The sequence below is a fragment of the Sorex fumeus genome, unplaced genomic scaffold (genome assembly GCF_029834395.1).
Source record: "Sorex fumeus unplaced genomic scaffold, SorFum_2.1 ptg000063l, whole genome shotgun sequence".
In the NCBI taxonomy this organism is placed as follows: Eukaryota; Metazoa; Chordata; class Mammalia; order Eulipotyphla; family Soricidae; genus Sorex; species Sorex fumeus.
This window is the reverse complement of record NW_026606120.1, coordinates 46,185,139-46,206,889: the sequence shown is the minus strand read 5'-3', so window position 1 is coordinate 46,206,889 and position 21,751 is coordinate 46,185,139. Positions and strand designations below refer to the sequence as shown.

At 57.7% G+C, this 21,751-nt stretch overlaps 1 protein-coding gene across 2 annotated transcripts in view; it reads left to right on the top strand.

Annotated features, from left to right (window-relative positions):
- RPH3AL (rabphilin 3A like (without C2 domains)) overlaps positions 1-16,795 on the top strand; it is a 93,473-nt gene extending 76,678 nt beyond the window's left edge. For both annotated transcript variants that reach the window (XM_056127261.1, XM_056127262.1), the window contains exons 7-9: positions 11,581-11,685; positions 13,698-13,844; positions 15,544-16,795. In XM_056127261.1, the coding sequence (XP_055983236.1) occupies positions 11,581-11,685; positions 13,698-13,844; positions 15,544-15,578 (287 nt within the window). In that variant the 3' untranslated portion in view covers positions 15,579-16,795. The remainder of the gene's footprint in view (positions 1-11,580; positions 11,686-13,697; positions 13,845-15,543) is intronic.
- The last annotated feature ends 4,956 nt before the right edge of the window (positions 16,796-21,751 follow it).

Genomic DNA, 21,751 nt, shown 5'->3' with positions numbered 1-21,751 from the left:
CCTCTGTTCCTAAGAAATTAGCACTTTGGAGCCCCCCTCGGGCACCCCCTCACAAGCCCCAGTGAATGCTGGGCTTGCCAGCCTACCACATGTCGCAGCCTTCAGAGCAGCGGGCCAGGTTAGCTGGGACCTGGGGAGCAGAGGCCGGAGGGCAGCACAGCGGGGCTGGGGTCGCTCTGTCCCTGGGAATATCTAGGTTGGTCAGGGATGGAGCAGCAATGGCTTGGTTTGACTTGCGACTTTAAGTTCACTGGCAACGTTTTTTGCTTTTTTGGTTTTTGAATTCTGGGGGACAGAGTGATGGCACAGTAGGTAGGGCGTTTGCCTTCCATGCAGTCGATCTGAGTTGATCCCCAGCATCCCATATGGTCTCCTGAGCCCCACCAGGAGTGATTCCTGAGTGCAGAGCCAGGAGCAAGCCCTGAGCATGGCTGGGTGTGACCCAAAAGCAAACAAGCAGAAAAGCCTGAGGTTTTCCAACATCACCCTCCCCAGAGATGCGGGTCCGACTTGCGGAGCTGCTGTCCCTCCGCTCAGGGCCTGCCCGGTCCCCACCTCTCCCTGTTGTCTCTGATGCCCTGAGATTCGGGAAAGGGAAAGTCAAGGAGAGTGAAATTAGTTTTTATTCCCACATCTCGATTTGGCAAATGACATAGACACCAACAGGGACACCCGTGGCCAGCGGAGCGGTCACCTTCTTCGCAGATGTGACCATCTACTGACCCAGCCCAGTCCCCGCTCCCGCTCTGTCTGTGTGCCACAGTGGTGCTGCCCCTTGACAACCCCCCCCCCACACTTTGCACTGGGAAGCATTCCTCACGGAACCTTGGTTTTCCTAAGCAGGAAGGATAAGGGAATTGAATGAAGGGTTTGTTCTCTCCCAATATTTTAACCTGCCAAGTCCAAGGCAATAAAAGCTCCTTTTATTTTTTAAATTTATCTTATTAAAGCGCAATTAATTACGAAGTTATTCCTAATAACTTGGGCTACAGACATAGATGTTTCTTCACCGATCCCACCACCAGTGCCAGCTTCCCTCCACCAGGTCCCAGGGTCCCTCTCCTACCCCGCCCCCACCCAGCTCCAGCCCACCATCTTCACAGGTACCCTGTAAATCTGGCTGATGTGGCTGGGATGACCGGGGGCTGCGGCTGTGCCTGGATGGGGCTCGCGGGGGCGGCGTGCATACACATGCCCGTAGTTGCACACTTGCACGGTACTGGGATTGTGCACTTTAACTGCTCTGTCATGCACACTGGAAACCACTGGCCGCCCAGAGAGCAGAGTTGCCAGGATCGCACCCGGCATGTGGCACGTGGCAACACCGGGCATGCAGGACAGGCGTTTAGAGCCACCGAGCTGTTCCGCCAGGCCCCAAGGGAAGGTGGGGTTGGAGCACGTGACAAAGCACCTCCCAGATCAAAGGTGCCTCTCCTGGAAGGGGCCAGCCCCGCCTCAGTGTGGACCCCACCCTGCACACAAGACATATCCCCACCCCATACCACCACCACCACACTTGCTCTCTCATACATACACACACACACACACACACACACACACACACACACACACGCTCTCACACATGCTCACACACTCATATGCTCACACACACGCTCACACTCATGCTCTCACACATGCTCATACACACGCTCACACACACTCACACGTTCTCTATCACACACGCTCACACTCTCACACACATATGCTCACACATGCTCTCATACACACATGCTCACACACATGCATCGCTCACACACATGCTCTCTCACAAACACACTCATACACACTCGCACACATGTGCTTGCTCACACACACACATGCTCTCTCTCACACAGTCACATGCTCACACATACACACACACATGCTCACATATACACACATGCTCACACACACACAGAGTCTTGACAGTAACCCCCACCCCCACCCACCCCCACAGGCTGTGAGTGCCCCTGTGAGCTCATGAACGGCACAGATCTCCCTCTCTCTGCCGGGAGCCTCTTTGTACTTCATCTGTCTCCTCTTTGTTTCTGCCCATCCCCGTGTGGGTTCTGGAGACCAGGGCAGTGGGATAGTCTGTGATTATGTGGAAATAAGAAAGTGAAAATGATGGAAAAACCTAGACCCTCCAGACCTGTGTGAGGCAGGGCTGCAGTTCCCAGGGGGGCATCAGAGGCTCGCGGACCCTCTGGGGCAGGCAGATGTCACACAGGTGGCCAGAATGCGGACGAGAAATAGGCACATTAAAAGTCCTACCAGCACATTCAAAGATAGTATAGAGATTAGGAGTTTGCCTTGCACATGGCTGACCTTTGTTCAATCCCCAGCATCCATAGGGTCCCCCGAGCTCCGCCAGGAGTGATGCCTGAGTGCAGAGCCAGGAGTAACCCCTGAGCATCACTGGGTGTGACCCAAAAAGCAGAAAAACAAAAAGTCTCGAGGGACCCGAATGCCATCCACCCACCAGAGGCGGGAGAAAGGGCAGACATGGCATGGGCTTACCTGGGCCCACCATTGGACCCTCTGGCTAGCCCTGGTGGCCAGTTGATGTCCCTCTGTGGCCACTATTTCTCAGGTTCATTGCCTGCTCCCATTTGCCCGTGGTGTCTGCAGGAATGGAGGCGGGCCTCAGCCTCAGCACCTGGGGCTGGGGATGCCACATGGTGCGTCACCCTGGGCTAAGGGGCCGCGTCTGTCCCCTTCTACAGAAGACAGAGCCAAGGCCCGAGGCAGCCGTGTAACGCACCCGAGCCTGGGAATGGGTTCAGAGAGAGCCATCTGGGCGGCTTCCCTGTCTCGGGCCTGTGTGCTGACCTGCCCCGCCCCAGGCCAGCTGGTGGGCCTGAGTGAAGGGGTAACCCCCTGGGAAGATGTCCCCCCATCTCCCACCACAGCCCTCCTGTTTGTCCTGGGCGGCCTCCCTGGCCTGGACATTGATTTCCCGGGAGCAGTAAAGCCCTCATCAGTCCCGGCAGGCCAGGGGCACGGCTGTCGTTTCTAATTTGCCCAGATCCAATGACAGCCTCCGCTGATTGGGCAATTCCAGCCGCACGGCGAGATCCTGGGCTCCCTGAGCCCCATCCCAGCCGAGCCAGGGTGCGGGATGGTAGGCCCTCCCCAACCTGTGCCCCAGCCTCCTTTCAGTCATGCAGGAAGCCCCTCATGCCTGCCCACCCACACCGGGCTCCCCGCACGCCCACACAATGCTCCCCTCATCATACAGTGTTCCCCTCCACCACACAGTGCTCCCTTCCACCACACAGTGCTCCCCTCCCACCTGCATAGTGCTCCCCTCCTGCCACAGAGTGCTCCCCTTCTGCCACACAGTGCTCCCCTCCCGCCTACATAGTGCTCCCCTCCTGCCACAGAGTGCTCCCCTTCTGCCACACAGTGCTCCCCTCCCACCCACACAATGTTCCCTCCTACCCACACAGTCCTCCCCTGCCCCCAAACAGTGCTCCCCTGCCCCCACACAAGTCTACAACTTAATTTCATCCACGCCAGACTTCATAGGGGTCAGGGTCCTACTGAAGCGCACACATTTGGGCCAGCCTACCCTCTTTGACTCCAAACCAGCCCTCAGACACCAAAACTTAGCACGCTTAATCCTCCCCAGGGCCACCCCTTCATCACGGGGAGACCAGGGCCCCTGCCCACTGCCTGTCCGGGAGTGGCAGCAGAGACCGCGAGGAGGTAGGCTGGTGCTCCCCATCAGGGAGTCGAGGGCTGGGGATCAGTGATCTCGTGTCAGTGGCCCTGGGGGTCCATCCCCATCTGGACTCAAACCTGAGCAGAGCTGGATTCCCCCACAGGCAGGGAGCCGGGGGTGCCTGGACACACCCAGCTGCCCAGAGAGGCAGACACCAAAGGCAAGTGCCAGTCTGGCAGCAAGACGTATGGACAGAGGGGCAGATGAGAGAGAGAAACGGACAGAAAAGGAGCCCCAGGGAAGGGGCCAGGCGTCGCACAGACACGGAGGGAGGAGCAGGCAGAGAGAGTTCCCAGACGCACAGAGACAGAGACACAGAGGAGAGCAGCAGAGGCGAGACAGAGGCGAGACAGAGAGGAGAGTGAAAGCCAGCAGGGAAGCTGCACTGGGTCCCGGCAGGGGGTGGGCAGGGCCACTGCAGCTGTCTGATCGTGGCACTCTGCTAGGACCACACCCATGTCCCCTGATGGCCTGAACCTGCATCCCTTTTCCTGAGCCAGGATGGTCCCAAAGAAATCAGCACCCACTCATTTTCTCTCTGGAATACCTGCATACCCCAGCCCCGGTGTTCCTAGTTTTCTAAATTATGCCCACCTTTCAACCCCACCTCTTCCAGGAAGCCCTCCCTGGCTTCTCTCCCTGACTGTGCCCCCTCCAACCCCACCCCTTCGGTGTCTGATGTTTTCTCTGGAGGGATCTGTTCTCGTCTGTCATCTCCCATTTTATCTGAAGCTTCTTAAGCAAGGGCAGGGCCATCAGGATTTCAATGCTGTTGACCACATCGCTATTGATTTGAGGATTCGTCTTCATTACCAGACCCCTCCTGTCTGTCTGGGAGCCTGGAGGGAGTTAATGAAAATCGATGGTGAATGAATAAAGCACAGGGAACCCTCCGCTCCCCCAAATCCCGACTCCCAGCCTGGTCTCTGGTGGAAGAGAGAGCAGAGATGAGGGTTCCCTGGCCACCCCCGCCCCCTCCACCCTCCAGCTTGGTCCGGTGACTGTCCCCTTGGAGGCTGGGCTGGTCCAGCCCCTGCCAAGCAGGGCAGAGGCTCCCTGAGGCCGGGGAAAGCGGGCGGGCTCTGTGCATTTGGAACACGGGGTTCCTGGCGTCTCCTGTCCTGCAGCGGGGCAGCCGTGGCCTCGGGTCTGGAGGCTCTGTGTGAACAGTGCATCCCCCCAGGCCCACTTGCCATCTCCATGACAACCAGCAACTCCTCCCCCATTGGTCAGTCTCAGAGCGGAAGTGGAGGTAGACTGTGAGCAGAGCCTGCACAGGGAAGGCCCAGTCTCAGAGAGGGCAGAGGGCAGAGGGCCACTCACTGGCCGTGCTAGAGGCCAGAGCCCCAGGGCCGCCTTTTCAGGAACCAGCCCCTCTGACTGCTCAGAGCCCAGTGCTGAGGGCCTAGGGAAGGGGCCACTACAACACAAGCCAGCCCACAAGGGGCTCCTTTACAGTTTGGGAAACCAAGTCAGGAAAAGCAGAAAAGAGAGGCAGAGCCAGATGGTGTGGGACAGGGGGCAAGAGAGTGTCCCCCACTGCCCAGCCAGGACATGGGGCAAAGGTGCTTGCGTGGCACATTGTGGACCCTGGTTCGCTCCCTGGCATCGCATGTGGTCCCCTGAACACCAAAAGGCATAGAGCCAGGAACAGTCCTGAATACTGCTGGGGGTGGCACAAACCCACACAGAATAGAGCCCTCCAGAATTCTGGTTATGCGGAGATGTCCCGCTCTCCTCCCTTCCCCATCAATGTGGAGACTTCGGTCGCTGTACAACGTGGATGGCTTTCTGAGAATGAATTGGGAATTGTTTTTTTTGTTTTGTTTTGTTTTAGGGCTCACACCCCATGATGCTCAGGGCCTGCTCCTGCCTCTGAGCTCAGGGATCACTCCTGATGGTGCTCGGGGGACCATGTGAGATGCCAGGGACTGAACCCGGGTCAGCTATTAGCCCAAGGATGCTCAAGTAGGATGAGCTGAGCTGCTGGTGGCCTCAGCCAGAGATCAGACCAACCAGTGGGGGAGGGACTGCCAGTTGCCATAGAGATAGCAGAGTGAGCCTGGGGCAGGGGTGGGGGATAGGGATGCACTGTTCACACATAGCCTGCTCCTCCATACCCAAGGCCACAGGACAGGAGACGCCATGAGCCCCGTGTTCCAAATGCACAGAGCCCACCCGCTTCCGTGGCCTGGGTGAGCCCACAGGTCAGCCGCATGCAAGGCAAGTGCCTGACCCTCTGTGCTCTCTGGCCCCTCTGGGGCATGGATTAGATTCTCATCGTTCAGCACACCTATGGGCATCAATTGCTTTTCAGTGGTGGGTGGCGAGCTGTGTGACCTGCTGAGCTGCAGCCAGGCCCTGGAACGACACCGCTGGGCTCACTCCCACCCAGGCCATCTTGCTCCCTGGGGCCATCCGTCTCCACTGTTGCTGTGGGCACTAGGGTCAGATGGCCTCAAGAGACTGGGCACCCGAGGCAGCACTAGAGCTAGAAATCTTCCTCTTCCACCCCGAGGCCCTTCCAAGAGGGAACTCCGGAATGGACATGAGAAAGACTCTCAGGGAGCAGAGCCAGGGGGTGAGGCCAGCCCGGCCTCAGATCCTGGACAAGGAACCCCTGGGGGCCTGTGGCCAGCCCCACCCTGGGCAGACTCCCCACGGTCACTCCTCGAGGATGACCTGGGCCTCAAACATGGTGAACCCAGTGCCAGCCCCGTGCCGGAACTTGAGAACATGAGTGCAGGAAGAAACCGAATAAAATAGCTCCCTGTTCCCCAGCGCTGACTGGGCACTAGAAACTGCCTTGGGGGTCTGGAGCAGCCCCGATGGGTGCGTCATCATCCTGCCTTCCTAGGGGAGCCCGCACTGGACAGTAGGTAAAGAAGTGTCCCACCCACTCCACCCCTGCTGGGAAGCGAAGCCAGGTCTCAGACAGCATCTCGGCCCCACACCAGTGCCTGTGGCGGCCTCCGCACCCCCCACCCAGCACAGCCTCCGGGGAGTGCAAGGCTGCGGGCCTCGGCATCCCCAGGGGCCGGCCCTGTGCTTGTCTCCAAGCATGGCATCCGGGTGGGCTGGGGAAGGCTAATTGGGGATGTCTGTGCGTTCCCCCAGAGCCTTATCATTTTCCCTCTACATTAACACCAAAGGAAAAAAAATTTTTTTTTGTTTTTACTGTGCAAAATTTTCCACCATCTGCTTTGCCTTGGCAGAGTGTTTGCTGAAAATATCTTTCTTCCTCTCTAATTCCCATAATTTCTGGGGGCTTTGGGACCTCCAGGAGTGGAGCAGCAGCTCACAAAGTCCCTCCCGGACTTGGGCGCTGCCAGGAAGGAGGTGGGGGATGGCCCCCAAGTTGCCTCCTCTCAGACTCAAGGGGAGCCCCAAGGCCCGCCCACTGCTGGGCCCTGAGCTTCAGCCCCGAGGACTGGCCAGGGGTGAGGTCACAGAGCCTTGCATCGGCTCTGCCCAGTGCCAGACTGGGCTCTGAGGGCGAGGGCCGGCAGGGGGCCAGTGCAGGCCCATCCCAAGCCAGGCGTTGCCCTGGGACAGTGGCTGCCACGTTTCCTTGGAGGCCATTGGAAAGACTTTTCCAAAGGGAAACCTTCCCCCACCTTCACGTACCAGAACCCCGAGTTTCCATGGTGACAGTCAAATTGCAAATCAGTCCAAGAGGCTGGCCTATCCCTCGAGAAGTGGCATGACTGGGCCAAGGGCTGCCCACTGCTGAACTGGGCGGAGAGGCCAGCCCTTCCGGGGGATGATGGGAAAATCCACAGGCTTCCAGATCCCCGAGCAGGTAGCCGCGGGCCTCAGGGCCCTGTGAAGAAAAGGCTAGCAGAGGCCCCCACCCTGCCTCACAGAGGAACCCAGGGGGAATCCATTTGGGGGTGCCTCCTTCCAGGGGCGGGGGTGACAGGGACAATCTTTTCCCTGGTGTTTTCCCATCTTTGACATGAGAAATTAGGCGTGGGCAGGATACAGGCGCTCTTCACCGAGCTGTGCTAGACTCAGCCTTGGGGACTCAGAGGGGGGAATCAGCCCTCAGACACAGAGTGCTTTGCCGAGGACGGGAGAGCCAGGGGCCAAAAGATTCATGAGCCTAAAAGCCTTGTGACTGGACCCAAAAGATTTACACTCGCAGCTGCTGTGCAGGGAGCAAGGTGACATCAGCAACAGAATGGCAAATGAGCCAAGGTTTGGGTTTCTCAGTGACATTTGGAATGGGAGGAACTGGAGGCTGGAGGAAGCCTGGGATATTGGGTAAATGGAGTTTGCCTTGGGCTGTGTCCAGGGATGCTCTGGCCTGTGGCTTCTGTTTCTCTCGAGCTGACAATCCCAAGGCCCAGCGTGGCCACTGCCCTTCCTCTGGCTTGTCTCTTTTGAGTGGGCAAAGTAGGATTTGGCTTCACATAGCACAGACCTCAAAACTCGGCTCAAATTCCCCGATGCGGTGAACCATGCATGGTCCCAGAGACTCCAGTCTCTCCCATCAGAGTTCTCTGTCTCTGTCTCTCTGTCTCTGTCTGTCTCTGTCTCGCTTATCTCTGTCTGTCTCTTTCTCTCTCTGTCTCTGTCTGTCTCTGTCTCTCTGTTTCTGTCTGCTTGTCTGTCTGTCTGTCTCTCTGTGTCTCTGTCTCTGTCTGTCTGTCTGTCTCTGTCTGTCTGTCTGTCTGTCTCTCTCTCTCTGTCTCTCTCTCTGTGGTGGCCCTTTGAAATCTGTAAAGGAAACAGCATACCAACTAACTCTAACTTAGGGCTTTGCTTTTTCTCAGTATTATACAACATCTGCCTCTAGACGGAAAATGACAATATGGCACTTGGGGGCTGCTCCCAGCTCAGTGCTCAGAGCCACTCCTGGTGGGATCATACAGCACCTGGGATCAAGCCTGGGGTCTCCTGCTTGGCCCCCTGAGCCTCCTCCCAGGCCTGCCTGGTGCCACCACTCACCAACAGCACTTCCCCTCCTACTGGGCCCAGGGCCACAGAGGGACGGGCGGATTGGGAGGAAGGGACACTTGTCCTGGGCTAGACACTTTCCAGCTCTTGGTATCTCCTCCATTTACCCTAGGCAGCAAAGGATCCAGGTGGGATTTAACACTACGGAACCCCCCAGGTGGCCCCCACATGTGTGTATCTGTGGAGAGAGATGGAAACCGGAGCAGGAGGCAGGAACAGCTTCCCTATAAGCGCCTCTGCTGAGCTGGGGGGCCCATGGCCAGAATCTTCCCTGAGGGCACTGCGAGGCCCTGCTGGGACTCCAGGCAGCTGCTGGCCGCCTCCTGTCCCCTCCCACTTCCTTTGTTTGGGGACCCACAGGCCTGGTATTTAGTCAGTGGTGAGTCAAACAATCCGTAAATGTTTATAAAACAGGTGCCCTGGAGGTCCAGCCCTGATGGATTCACGATCAGGGCGACCTGCTCTGGGAGCCTTGGAGAGCAGCTGCAAGCCCAGCTGGGTCTCTCGGCACCCCCACATCCTGGGAAGGTGCACCCCAACCTCGCCCCCCCACCCCGTCACTGTGAGAGTACAGAAGGCCCAAGCAGAGCTCTTGGGGAACAGCAGAGGGTGGAAATGAAATGCGAAGTCCTCGCAGGCTGAGGAGAAACCCAGCGATTGCCTCATTTGGGGTACAGTACAGCCCCCCTCCCATCCTAAGGAGCCTTGGGGCTGCTGGGAAACACGCAAACACAGAGGCTGGGCCAGGCAGCGGGCAGTGGGCAGGAGGCAGTGCCTGGCAGAGCTGGGAGGGGAGCCTATTCCTGGGGGGGGGGGAGGGAGAGCTGGGCAGGGGAAAGGGAGTGAGGGGTGAGGCCTAAGGAGACAGACTGTGGGTTTGGGGGAACCCCTAAGAGAGGGCAGCCAAGGATTGTGCTAGCTGGAGCCTTCTCTGCTGTGCAGGGGGCCGCCTATCTGCAGGCAGGGACCACATGGGAAATGGTCTTGAAAACCAAACAGCAAATGGTCAGGCCCAGAACTGAGCAGGGGCCGCGAGCCTCCCAGGCCCCTGAGGAGGTGCCCCTGGCAGCCAGGGGGATCTGAGGGAAAATCGAGGGAAGCATCTGGCCCAGCCCCCATGGGTGGGCACACCCCACCTACTCCAGACATGCAGGGTTGAGAATCACTTTTCTTTGGGGCGGGGGGAGGGAGAGGGCCATACCCAACTGGTGCCTAGGACCTACTCCTGGCTTGGTATTTGGGGGTCACACAGCAATGGCCGGGGGACCACGTGATGTCAGGAGTCAAACCCGGAGGTCCCACCAGTAAGGCTGGCACTGCAGCCCTTTGAGCTGTCCCTCAGCCCACGATTCTCAACCCTGTACTGTTCCATCCACCAACTCCAGCCCTCTGCTGCCAGAGGACACAGACCCAAGCCACAAATCCCTTTAGAAAGGTCTAGATCCGCATGGAAGTTCCGTGGCTCAAGTCATACCATTTTCCCTCTGTTCCCCATCATGTTGCCACTTCTTGGGGGGGGGGGGGGGGTTATGCCATGTCAGGCCTCGTTCCTACCCTGCTTCTCTAGATTGACTGTTTCTATCTCATCTCCTACCACATGGGGTCCTTTGGCCCAGGGTTGTTTGACAGATTGCATAAGAGCCTGCTCACCCGCCAGAAGCAAACACTCGGCCCACCCTCCTTCTCCGACCCTCGGTGGGCATGCCCTGGGTGACACGCTGGCCCCCAGCCTGTCCACCAGCTCAGCAATCAGGGCGAGCAGTGCCTCTGAGTCCAAATCTTTCTGTGCACTCGTGCTGGTTATTATAATTACAGCAGTTAGTGAAATGTTCTATAAATTGATGAAAAGAGACAGTTGTTTCATTAAAACCAAGACTTTGGAAAAATTCACTAGAAGCCACTTGCTGAGAAAAGTTATTGGGAGGCCAGAGCAATAGTATAGTGGGTAGGCTCCAGCTTTGCATGTGGCCAGCCTGGTTCAGTCCCCAGCATCCCATCCAGTTCCCTGAGTCCCATCAGGACTGGTCCCTGAGCACAGAGTCAGGAGTAAGCCCTGAGCACCCCCAGGTGTGGCCAACAAACCAAACCAGCTTAAAAGAAAAAGAAAAAAGCTGTTTAGATGTAGGCAAGACAACTGTAAAAGAAAGGAGAAAAGCAACATTTGGGTGGGGGGAGGGGGTGATGTTTGGAAGAACAGAGAAAGATTCTGCTGGCATCGGGGGTTGCAGAGTCTTTGAACTCTGCTTCAGTGTGAAGAAACAGAGCAGGGGCCTCAGAGGAGGTGAGAGGGAGGCGACTGAGCCTTGAAAGACCATAGGAGACCCTACTCAGAGCAGCACTCAAGGCTGGCACCACACGCAAAGGTATGCTGCACATTTCCAGCTTAAGATGAAAATGGAATGTTTAACATATGAAGCAGCTCTGACTTGCCAGCAAGTAGGGTCCCGATTCACCCAGAAAAGAGGATGTCTGCCCGATGTCCCAACTAGCTCCCTCTGCCCTTATAAGACCGCATCCCACCTTGAAGGGCTGGTACAAGCCCCTGTGTCCCCACCGACTCTCCGGCACCTCTGGCCACAGAGACAGGCTGTTCCCTCCCTCACAGGTGACTTGGGGACATCCCTGTGGATACCCTGTGCACAGGGGACCCTGAGGGCACGGCAGAGCCCCCCTTGCCACGAGACATACAGCCAGAAGCAAGCCCCTGGGGAGCTGATGCCTGCATACACAGGGAGGAGTGCCTTGGTCTGCCTCGCAGCAGATGTTGGAACACCAGGCTCGGGTTCTGGCGTCTTCACACTGGGACTGGCACCCCTTCCCACCACCTCGTCCTCTGTTTTCTGTTCCCCCAACATGGGAGCCGTCTGGGGTCTGTCCAGGGCATGACCACCTCTGTGACCTTTCTTTCCCAGTGGTTTCCAGCGACAGTGACAGTGACTCAGATCTCAGCTCCTTCAGCCTGGAAGACACACCACCGCCCCCCAGGGTCAGGGACCTGAAGGACGACAGGGAAGCAGGTGAGTGAGGGACAAGGGGCACTGGGGGCCCTGCTGCCCCCACTGCCTCTCCCCTGCGGGCATCACTGAACGACGTGAGGGTGAGGCAGGCACATCCAGAGTTAATGTCTGATTATGATGGGGGACCCAGGGGATTGGGGGCGCAGGTCCCCCTCCCCCATCCTCCACTGTGCATTTGGGGACCCCTGAGAGCCTCCCAGATGCTGTGCCGTGTCAGAGAGGAGCACTGTGAAGTCAGGTGCAGAGTTGCTGGGACTCAGCTCACCCACAAGATTGCAGTGGGACGCCCCCCCCCCACGCCCACCCTAGATCTACATGTCCTCCTGGGCCTCTTTCTCCTCCAGTTTAGCACAAACGGGATGGAGCAGGTGCTCCCAGAACTCCTTCTGCAGCTGCCATCTCTGAGCTCACTGTGCCAGGGAATAGTTGACCAGGACCTTGAGGCTGGCGCGTGTTCCTCTCCTTCACACACAGACACCGCCTTCCTTGCTCACTGGGAATTATTCCCGAGGCTGGAGCTGGGATATGCCAGATGCAGAGACTGAATATTGTATTTATCATAATAAATGCCCCAGGCCAGAGGGAAAGTAGGGTGCACCCCAAACTCAGTTTGAGCCCCAACACTGCAGAAGGCCCTCCATGCACTGCCAGTAGGAAGCCCTTAGCACCTGGGGTGGCCAGAGTTAATAAACGTGGTAAACCATGATGAAAAGCCCCCGAGTGCCTCCATGCAGAGGTACTACATGGGTTAAGGAACTTGCCTTGCATGCAGCCAACCTAGGTTCAAACCCTGGCACCCCATAAGCCCGCCAAGAGTGGTCCCTGAGCACAGAGCTGGGAATAAGCCCTGGGCGCAGCCAGGTGTGGCTCAGAAACAAAGTGGCCCCAGGATGCTGCCCAGTCCCTGGGCCATGTGGCAGGAGCTGAGAGGGAGTCCCTCCAGGCCGGGCTCGGTCACACGCACACTCCCAAAAGCTCTATTGATCGGGAAACTCGGGATCCTGACTCCACCTCACAATCCTCCTCAGAGCAGCTCCCCAAACCATCAGGCCAGTGGGCAGAGACAGGGCAAGAGGCAGGAAGTGCCCCCACGCCAGATCAGCTTTCAGGCCCCCGGAGGCAGGTGGTTCTGTCTGAGAACTCGGAAAGGAAGCAGCCCTGTCAGCCTTGGTCTCCAGGCTGGTCTCCGCTCTGTTCCCCGCCCCCTCCCCAACCTCCAGAACTCCTGTCTGCTCCCTCTCAGCACAGGGGCGGGACACGGGGGGAGGCAGGGCACAGGGCCACCTCTGCTCACAGCCGAACAGGCTCACACATAGGTGCAAGGAGGGTCTTCAGTTGCTCAGACTGCAGCTGTGAGCCCTCTCCTGGGGGCCCCTGAATCCTCCTCCCCCATCCTCTCTATGAAACACCCAACCCTGCACCCCCATTCTGTGAAGATCCTCTCACTGTAAAGACACCCCAATCCCTCCCTCTGTGAGATACCCCGACCCCTGCTCTGCTCTGTGAGACAGTCCCCCTCACTCTGTGAGACACCCCCACCCCCGCTCTGTGAGACACCCCCATTCCCGCTCTGTGAGACACCCCACTCCCGCTATGAGGCACCTCCATCCCCACTCTGTGAGACATCCCCACCTCCCCTGCTCTGTGAAATGTCCCCATCCCTTCCCTCTGTGAAGAGAGGACCAGTCCCATATTGTTGCTGACCCTCATGTGGGTGACTTGACTTGACCCCCCACTGAGCGCTCACTCAGCTGCTTCATGGATCACCAGTCAGTCTGCAAACCCAGGTGGACCCTCTCCCCCAGTGCCATATATGGGTCATAATGGCAGCTATGGGGGGGGCTAAAAGTGGCATTTACCCGGGCTGGGGCTTCAGAGGGTCCATAGCTGCCCATCTCGACACCAACCAGAAGATTTTCAGCCAGCTCCTGTTTAGAGGAGCAGTAGAATGAATGGTCTAGAGTCAAGAGAGCGGGCTCTGAGCCATTCGTGCCACATGTGGTCTCTTTCAGGTGGCAGCCCGGCGTCCCCCAGAGCAGGGTTCACCTACCCAGCCAGCCACCTCTCCGGGAGCCAGAGCAGCCTGGCCAGCGAGGCGGGAACCGGCGGTACAGACCCTCAAGGGGGCACCCCACTCTCATCAGACACTAAGGGATCTGGTGAGTACCACGTCACGCCTGTGGCCCCCCAGTTCTCTGCTTTCCAGCAGCCCCCCCCCCCGAACTAGCCAGTGTGGATGACACCCTCAGTTCTCCATCCCAGCCCATGGTGAAAGAGGAGGAGACCCAAAGAATCTCAGCAGCCAGCCCATCCAAACACAGACAACACAGCACTGCCCACCTCCCTTTGCGTCACAGCGCGGACAGTCCCTGACAGTGCCCCTGACTCCTCACTGCCACGGCCCCCTGCGGTCCAGAGTGCCCTGAACTGCACAGCCCCGTCTGTTCCAAGCCTGGGATGAGTGAGTGGGGCAGCAGTCCCTGATCCCCAGAAACCTGAGGAAACCAACTACCAGTCACAGGGATCAAGAATCCCCACCACGTGAGCTGGCCTCTTCAGCACTCACACCCAAAGACCAACTTTTGTTCCTGAGGACCAGCAGACAGGAAGCTGGGGGTCTCCGCTGGCTGGTGGAAGTGCCAGGCCCTGCCCTGGGCACCTGCCGCCCAGCCTCGGCCCCATTTCCCATGGTGCCCCCTCCCAAAGCAGAGAAAATTGTGCAAAAATTGAGCAGGTGTGCCGGGGCCAGAGAAGACGGGGTGCGGCAGGGGGGTGGGGTGGGGGGATACCACACACTCAAGACGCGTGAGGCTCTTTGCTGGAGCCTGTGTGCAGGAGTGGGGTGTTAGATCGGGGGAGCTCTCGCCAGTACCCCTTTGCACCCCCATCTTTCCACCTCTCTACTTGGATGGTACAGAAGACTCAGGGCAAGGCAGGCTTGGGGAGAGGGGGGGAGGGGCTCTGTGGGAGAAGCCATGGTGGAAACCCCTCACTCCTGCCCAGAGCTGCCAGCAGCCTGAGCTCAGTCCCAGCTCTGCCGCTGTGGCCCCCTGGACACGGCCGAACCCCACGCATGCACTTGCCGTTGAATCCAAACAGTCTGATACTGCCGGTTCGTTAGCCGGCAAGAAGAGCTGACTTCTCTGAGCCCAATTCACTGTCACTCACAGCCATGTTCCTCACGGGGCTGGGGCATAAAGTCCAGCACCCCAAGGACTACGAGTGCCTGAGAACTGCCAGAAACGACCATGGATGAGAGGAGAGCCGTGCACGGAACAGCCTCAGGCTGCAGGGGCAGTGAGAGAGCTTAGAGGCTGAGCACAGACCCTGCACACTGGAACCCGGGCCCCATCCCTGGCACCACATGGTCCCCTGTGCACCACTGGGAGCAACCCCGCATAGAGCCAGGAGTGAGCCCTGAGCACTCTCAGGTGTAGCCCCAAATCAAAAAAGAAAAAAGGGAAGCAGGGAAGGGCTAGCATGGAAAGCACCAGCCGCAGGAAATGATGCTCGAGCCGGGTCCCAGCCCTCAGCCCTCGCTCTCAGGGCCTCCGGGACTCACTGATGCCCAGGCAGCAGAGGACTAACCCTTGCAGGGGACTTACCCGCAGTGACACGGCTGTGTTCACAGAGCTGGGCCCAGGGTGCCAGGCTCCACCCCCACTCGGGACCCCTCCCCCGCTCTGGACAGCACAGCCTCTTCCATCCCCGTTTGCTTCACAGCAGCTGCCTGCCCTGCCTCCCACCACGGCCGCTGCCTTCCCCGCCATCAGCTCCATTTCATTCCCAAAGGTCACGCCGTCACCAGGAGGCCTCGCCTCCGCTCACTGAACCGTGGCCTTTTCCTCTCCTCCACAGGCCAAAGGCGGCCCCGGGCAGGTCCCCGCCGTTGACGGGACCCCACATCCCCCTCCGAGCCGAGCAGCAGAGGCCTGCTGGGGGCCTGGCACCCACGACCCAGCGCAGGTGACAGATGACGTGGCACTGCTCCCTCCGCCCCGGACGCCACCTCTGACCCCACAGACCAGTGTTTGGGAGCCCGAGTCTGCTCCCCCCACCAGTGCCTTTCGACGCCCCCTCTCCCACCTCCCCAGCCCCACCACGCATCCCGGTCTTTCTTTATTGTTCTCTCACTCCAGCCCTGGTACCTGGGGTCCACCTCACTGCTTGCTTCTCTCGGGTCGGCTGGGGGCTGCAGACCCTGCCACAGGGTACACTCCCTCTCCAGGACCCTTCTCTTGCTCTGCACACGGGGAACAAAAACCCCCACTTCAGAGCTGAGTGAGGGGCAAGAGCACAGGTGAGGTGAGCAGACCCCCATGTGTCCCCGCAGCTCCAGGGCAGAGGGGGCACTGTGGTTTCTAGACCCCCCCCCGGGATGGCCTTCCCAGATCTCTGTCTCCCCTGATTTTTTTCTGCTGGGAAGGGTCCTGCTGACCCCTGAACCCCCCACAGTGGAGCAGCTGAGCTGAAACTACCCTAAGTCACTCACTCTTCTCGTCCTTAGGATTAGTTTGTCATAAAAATATATATAGAATAAAATTTAAAATCCTGAGATGGAGCAATAGTACAGCAGGGAGGTGCTTGCCTTGTGTGTGGCTGACCCAGGTCAATCCCCAACATCCCACACGGTCCCCTGAGCCCTGCCAGGAGTGATCTCTCAGCACAGAGCCCGGAGTAACCCCTGAGCACAGCTGGGAGTGGGCCAAAACAGGCAAAAAGTTTTTAATACAGAGCCTTAATTCGAAGCTCAGGCAAGGCCGGGAGGCGGCTCTGGGCTAGTGCATGGCCTCCCCGGGTGAGGTCTGGGCACTGTCCCCAGGACCACCAGCCATAGTGGCCCCAACAACAACCACAGCAGAAAAATAGAATGAAAGGAGCAGATGCTTCTGGAAACCCCTTCCCTGAGAGCAAGCCTGAGAATGTGGTTTGTGTGTCTGGGTCCCACCCACCCCTCCTCGTCCAGTCCTGGAAGGGCCACCCACCCCTCCTCCGATCCTGGAAGGTCCTTCTCAGCCAAGTTCTCAGCCCCCTCATTTGCTACTTTGTCCTTGTCCCTGGTAGACACTGAAGAAAAACAGCATATCTCTGTGGCAACCTATGCTTCAGAGGATAACAATAAAGAGGAACTCTGCATTCAGCCTGTGTGTCAGCCATACGGCCATTATTGCTTCTGTTTCCAAGGTGGATCCGTGGGAAGACAATGGACATACAGTGTGGCGTGCTGACATGCTGGGATGTCCCTGAGCTGTGGTGAAAGGGACGAGTTTCGTCTTTGTCTAAGAGCTCACTCACCTAATGCTGAGGGCTGGGGGGGGGGGGGGGGGGCGGGGGGAAGCAACAAAACGATGAATACAGGGGCCGAAGAGGTGGTCCAGTTGGTAGGGTGCTTGCCTTGCACTTGGCCAACCTGGGTTCAATCCCCGGCATTCCATATGGTCCCCCAAGTCCCGTCAGGAGTGATTCCTGAATGCAGAGCCAGGAGTAATCCCTGAGCACAGCAGGGTGTGACCCCCAAACACCGAAAAGAGTGTTGTTTTGTATTTTCTTGTCTTTTTTATTATATTGGTTTGGGGGCCACCCATGGCAGTGCTCAGGGCTACTCCCAGCTTTGTGCTCAGGAGACCATGTTGTGCCAGGTCTGGACCCTGGCTCACATGCCAGCTGTTTGAGCCGTGTCCCAGCTCTCAGGACTTTCTATTAAGAAGCAAATTGAGGGGACCAGATCTCCAGTAACACATGGGTTACCAAGTGTAACACCCCCCCCAAAAAAAAACAACCTTTTTCTTCAGGAATTAGCATGCGTGCATTACCTGTGGCCAACACCAGCTCTCTGGGAGCACAGGGAGGCCTTGAAGGCACCCTAGGGTGTGGCCCTGAAGGCCCCCAAGCACCAGTGGGCTGGCCCGCAGTTCTCCAGCACCCAGAGCCTGGGTGGCACCTCATGTTTGCACCCAGACCCTGAACTGCAAGCCCAGCTGGCTGAACATCTCCAGGTGTGCCCTGGGCACTAAATATATAAATGATATTCTCCATCCCCCTCTCACTAGACACCTTTTATTGGCCCACACCCAGCGATGCTCAGGGGTTATTTCTGGCTCTGCACTCAGGGATCACTCCTGGCAGTGCTCAGGGGACCATATGGGCTGCCGGGGATCAAACCTGGGTCCGCCATGTGCAAACAGGTGCCTTCCCCACTGTGCTATCACTCCATCTTGAGATGCAATGAAGGTGGGGCTGGATAGATAAAGGTTCACTATGCTTATTCTTTTTCATACATTTGGAATTATTTTTTTTTTAAAAATCCAACCTTGAGGAACTATAGCAGGCCTTCTTATCAGGAAATTTCAGGACATCAGGAAAAGGAAAAGCCCTAAAAACTTCCAAAGGAGGGGTAGAGGGGGAACCAAGTCACGGCGCACAGATCAGGGATTAAAATGGCATTGAAAGTCTCAAAGCACATTTGAAGCCAGAACCCGGCGAAGCAGTATCTTTGGAATTGGGACAGGAGATGATTTCTAATCTAGATTAGAGCCAGACAGATCTCAATGACAGTAGAAGGAAAGTATTTTCCAACACGCAAGTTCTTTGAAAATCACCTTTGAGGGGCTGAAGTGGCAGTGCAGTGAGGAGGGCATTTGCCTTACAGGCGACCGACCCAGGTTCATCCCCCGACACCCCATATGGTCTCAAGCACCGCCAGGAGTGATTCCCAAGTGTGGAGCCAGGAGAACACTCTGAACATTGGTGGGTGTGACTGAAAGTAAATTCATTCATTCATTTTTAAAGAAATCTTGTTTCTTATTTTTGGTTTAGTTTGGGGTCACACTTAGCAGTGCCAGGGGGCCGTGGGCGGCAGGAGGGGGGCTATTCCCAGTACCATGCTCGGGCTGTCTCCAGTAGTGCTGAGGGACATTGTACTGTGGGGGCTCGAACCCAAACCTACTGCATGCAAAGCCTGTGCTCCCCCATCGTGCTGTCTCAACCCAAGAAATACATTCTTTACGAAAAGTGCTGTCTGGGCCTTATGCAGCCAGCTCCCAGATTAACTTGGGGAACTGAGCCTTCATAGAGGGGAGCAGGTTGCACAAAAATGACTCGGTTTGGGGCTGGGAGATAGTAGAAGGGTTCAGCGCACAGCTCCGGTTCGATCCACAGCAGCCCGTTTGGGCCCCTCACCCTCAGTAAGAATGATCCCTGAGCGCTGAGCCTGGGTGCTGGATGTGGCCCCAAAACAAACAAACAAAAACCAGTAAGCAGAAATTATTTGGCCCGAGCAACAGATTCGTCAGAGTGAGCAGAGGCAGCGTCAAGAAGCTCAGGGACTCGGCCCTTCTGAGAGTGTCACAATACCTCCCCTAGGGGAGTCGGTAGTGGGTAAAGCAGCTGCCCCCACCCCGACCCCACAAGATCAGAAGAACACAGTGGGCTTATTCAAGCCTGGGACAGGGACACTCCCACCCCCCCACCCCCCGCAGATCTAAGCCGAGGCCGGAGGGCAGGTGATGCAGATGCTCTGACACACAGCACTAGTGGCAGCCCTCAGCTGCACTCCTCTGGCTGACAGCCCTGGGCAGGGCTGCAGCAAATCCACTGCTCCTGTGACAGATGGCAGTAAAGCTCAGTGCCCACCCAGACTGCCTTCATGGCGGCCTGCGCCGGGAGGACAGTGCAGGGGGCACTTCCCATCCCCTCACCAGGTGCCCGACTGGGCTCAGTGACTGTCTTTTTTTTTTTTTTTGGTTTGAGGGCCACACCTGACAATGCTCAGAGGTACTCCTGGCTCTGCATCCAGGAATCACTCCTGGTGATGCTCGGGGGATCTTATGGGATGCCGGGATCAAGCCCAGGGTTGGCTGCATACAAGGAAAATGCCCTCCCCACTGTACTATCACTCTGGCCTCCCCACTCCCTTTTTATTTTTTAGGTTGTTTTTGGGGTTTTGTTTTTGGTTTTGTTTTGTTTTGCGTTTTGGCTCACACCATATTGTTCAGGGGTTACTCCTGGCTCTGCACTGAGAAATTACTCCTGGTGGTGCTCGGGGGACCATATGGGATGCCAGGGATTGAACCCGGGTTGGCCACGCACAAGGCAAACACTCTACCCACTGTGCTATCGCTCACCCCTCCCCCCCTTTTTTTTTTCCATTTTTTGATGGCACTCAGGGGTGGCACCCTGCAGGACTATGTGATGCCTGGGATTGAATTCAGGGCTCTGAATCATCTCTCCAGCCTGAGGCCGTCTTTGAGCCCCACATAGGCTACAGTCAGAGAGGACTTGGCTCAGGGCTTCCAGAAACTTCCATCTGTCATGTCCCCTCTCAGGGCTTCTGTCAGACTGCCCTGCCCCTGCCTCCAGTTGCAGGAGACACTCGGGCTGGAGACACTCGCTGCCATTCACAGCCCCGCACCCGCCTGGCGTGTCTATCCCGCCCTCCTGAGCCACCTGCCTGTCTGGTCGTGAGGAAACAGCAACAAGCAGCCGCAGTGACCGTTCCTGAGCGTGCGGGTCCATGCCGCGTGTGTCCACCGTGCCGTGCCATGTCACCCAGTCCATCTCAGCATCACTTCCTCTTCCTGAGCGGAGGCTGCCCTTCCCGCCCCTCGCACCCCAGCCCCTCTCCCTGCAGTGCAGGCACCCACCATGCTTCCTCCTGCCTGTGCCCTTCACGGCTCCCATGCGGGCAGAGCTGGACGGGCTTTCCTGCCATGCGTGCTTCTGCCTCCCTTCACCCAGCATCGGGCTTCAGTGGGCGCGTGTTTCAAATGACTGCGGTGGGTAGGGGGGCTTTCCTTCTGCCTTCTGATGGGAATCATGCTTTTGTTCACGCCTTGGGGATCGTTTGGGTGAGTTCCCACTGCTGGTGTCCAGGTGGGAGTCTGCTTGGGACTCCTATCTTGCATCTCACGGGGCTTTGGGAGAAATCCCCAGCACCCTTTCCCCAGCGGCGGTGTTGGTCACACTCAGGTCTGGCCCTTTCTTCTAGAACGAGGTTCCCATGACTCGTGGCCTGCAACCAGCCCAGTGCTCTGCTGTAGCACTCATGAAACTCATCACCTTAAACTCAGGGTTCTTCCCATTCACCTCGCAGCCTGCTGGCAAGTCCCAGCAGCTGACCCCTGAGGGCCTGGCTGCTGCCTGGCCGCAGGTGCTCCCCAGGGAGAGTTCTCAGATGTTCCCCTGTCCTTGTCTGTGAGCTGACAGACTTCCAGTCTTGTGCTCCAAGCTCCCAGGAGTAGAGGTGAATGTGGGTGATGGGAAGCCCTGGTCTGCATCTCCCAGTCACTGCTGCCCTGAGCACAGACCGGGTAAGAGTGAAGGGTGTGCAGCAGATGCAAAGAGCTGAGTCCCCCACTCCGTGCCAGTCAGAAATGTGCAGGAAGGGGCCCTTGTGAGGGTGAAGGGTCGACATCGCCCCCTACATCAGTGTACCCAGACAAGAGATGCAACTGTTCACCTGAGATGTGACCAGGGGCTGGAGCGATAGTACAGTGGGTAGGGCGTTTGCCTTGCACGCGGCCCTCCCAGATTCGATTCCCAGCATCCCACATGGTCCTTTGAGTACCGCCAGGAGTAATTCCTGAGTACATGAGCCAGGAATAACCGCTGGGTGTTGACCCTCCCCCCCCCCAAAAAAAAAGACATGTGACCAGTGGGTTAAAATCGCTCATCAGGGGCCGGGAAGATAATACAGTGGGTAGGGCCCTTGCCTTGCACATGGCTGGCTGGGTTCAATCCCTGGCACCCCATCTGGTCGCCCTGAGCCCCACCAGGATTGATCTCTGAACATAGAGCCAGGGGTAAGCCCTGAGCATAGCTGGGTATGGCTCCAAAACAAAAAATAAAGTATAATTGCTCATCCATGGCCCGCTGGAGTTCTTCTGAGGCTCTAGGAGGCAGGCAGCCAAGCATCCTGCCTGGGCCCTGGGGAGCCAGAACCAGGCCCTACTCTCGAACTGTGGCCACACAGAGCCCCGCTCCACAGAGAAGGTTCTGGAAGCTCTGCCCCATGGCACTATGCTCTAGCACAGCAGCCCAGAGCTATCCCAGAGGGCCTGGACAGTGG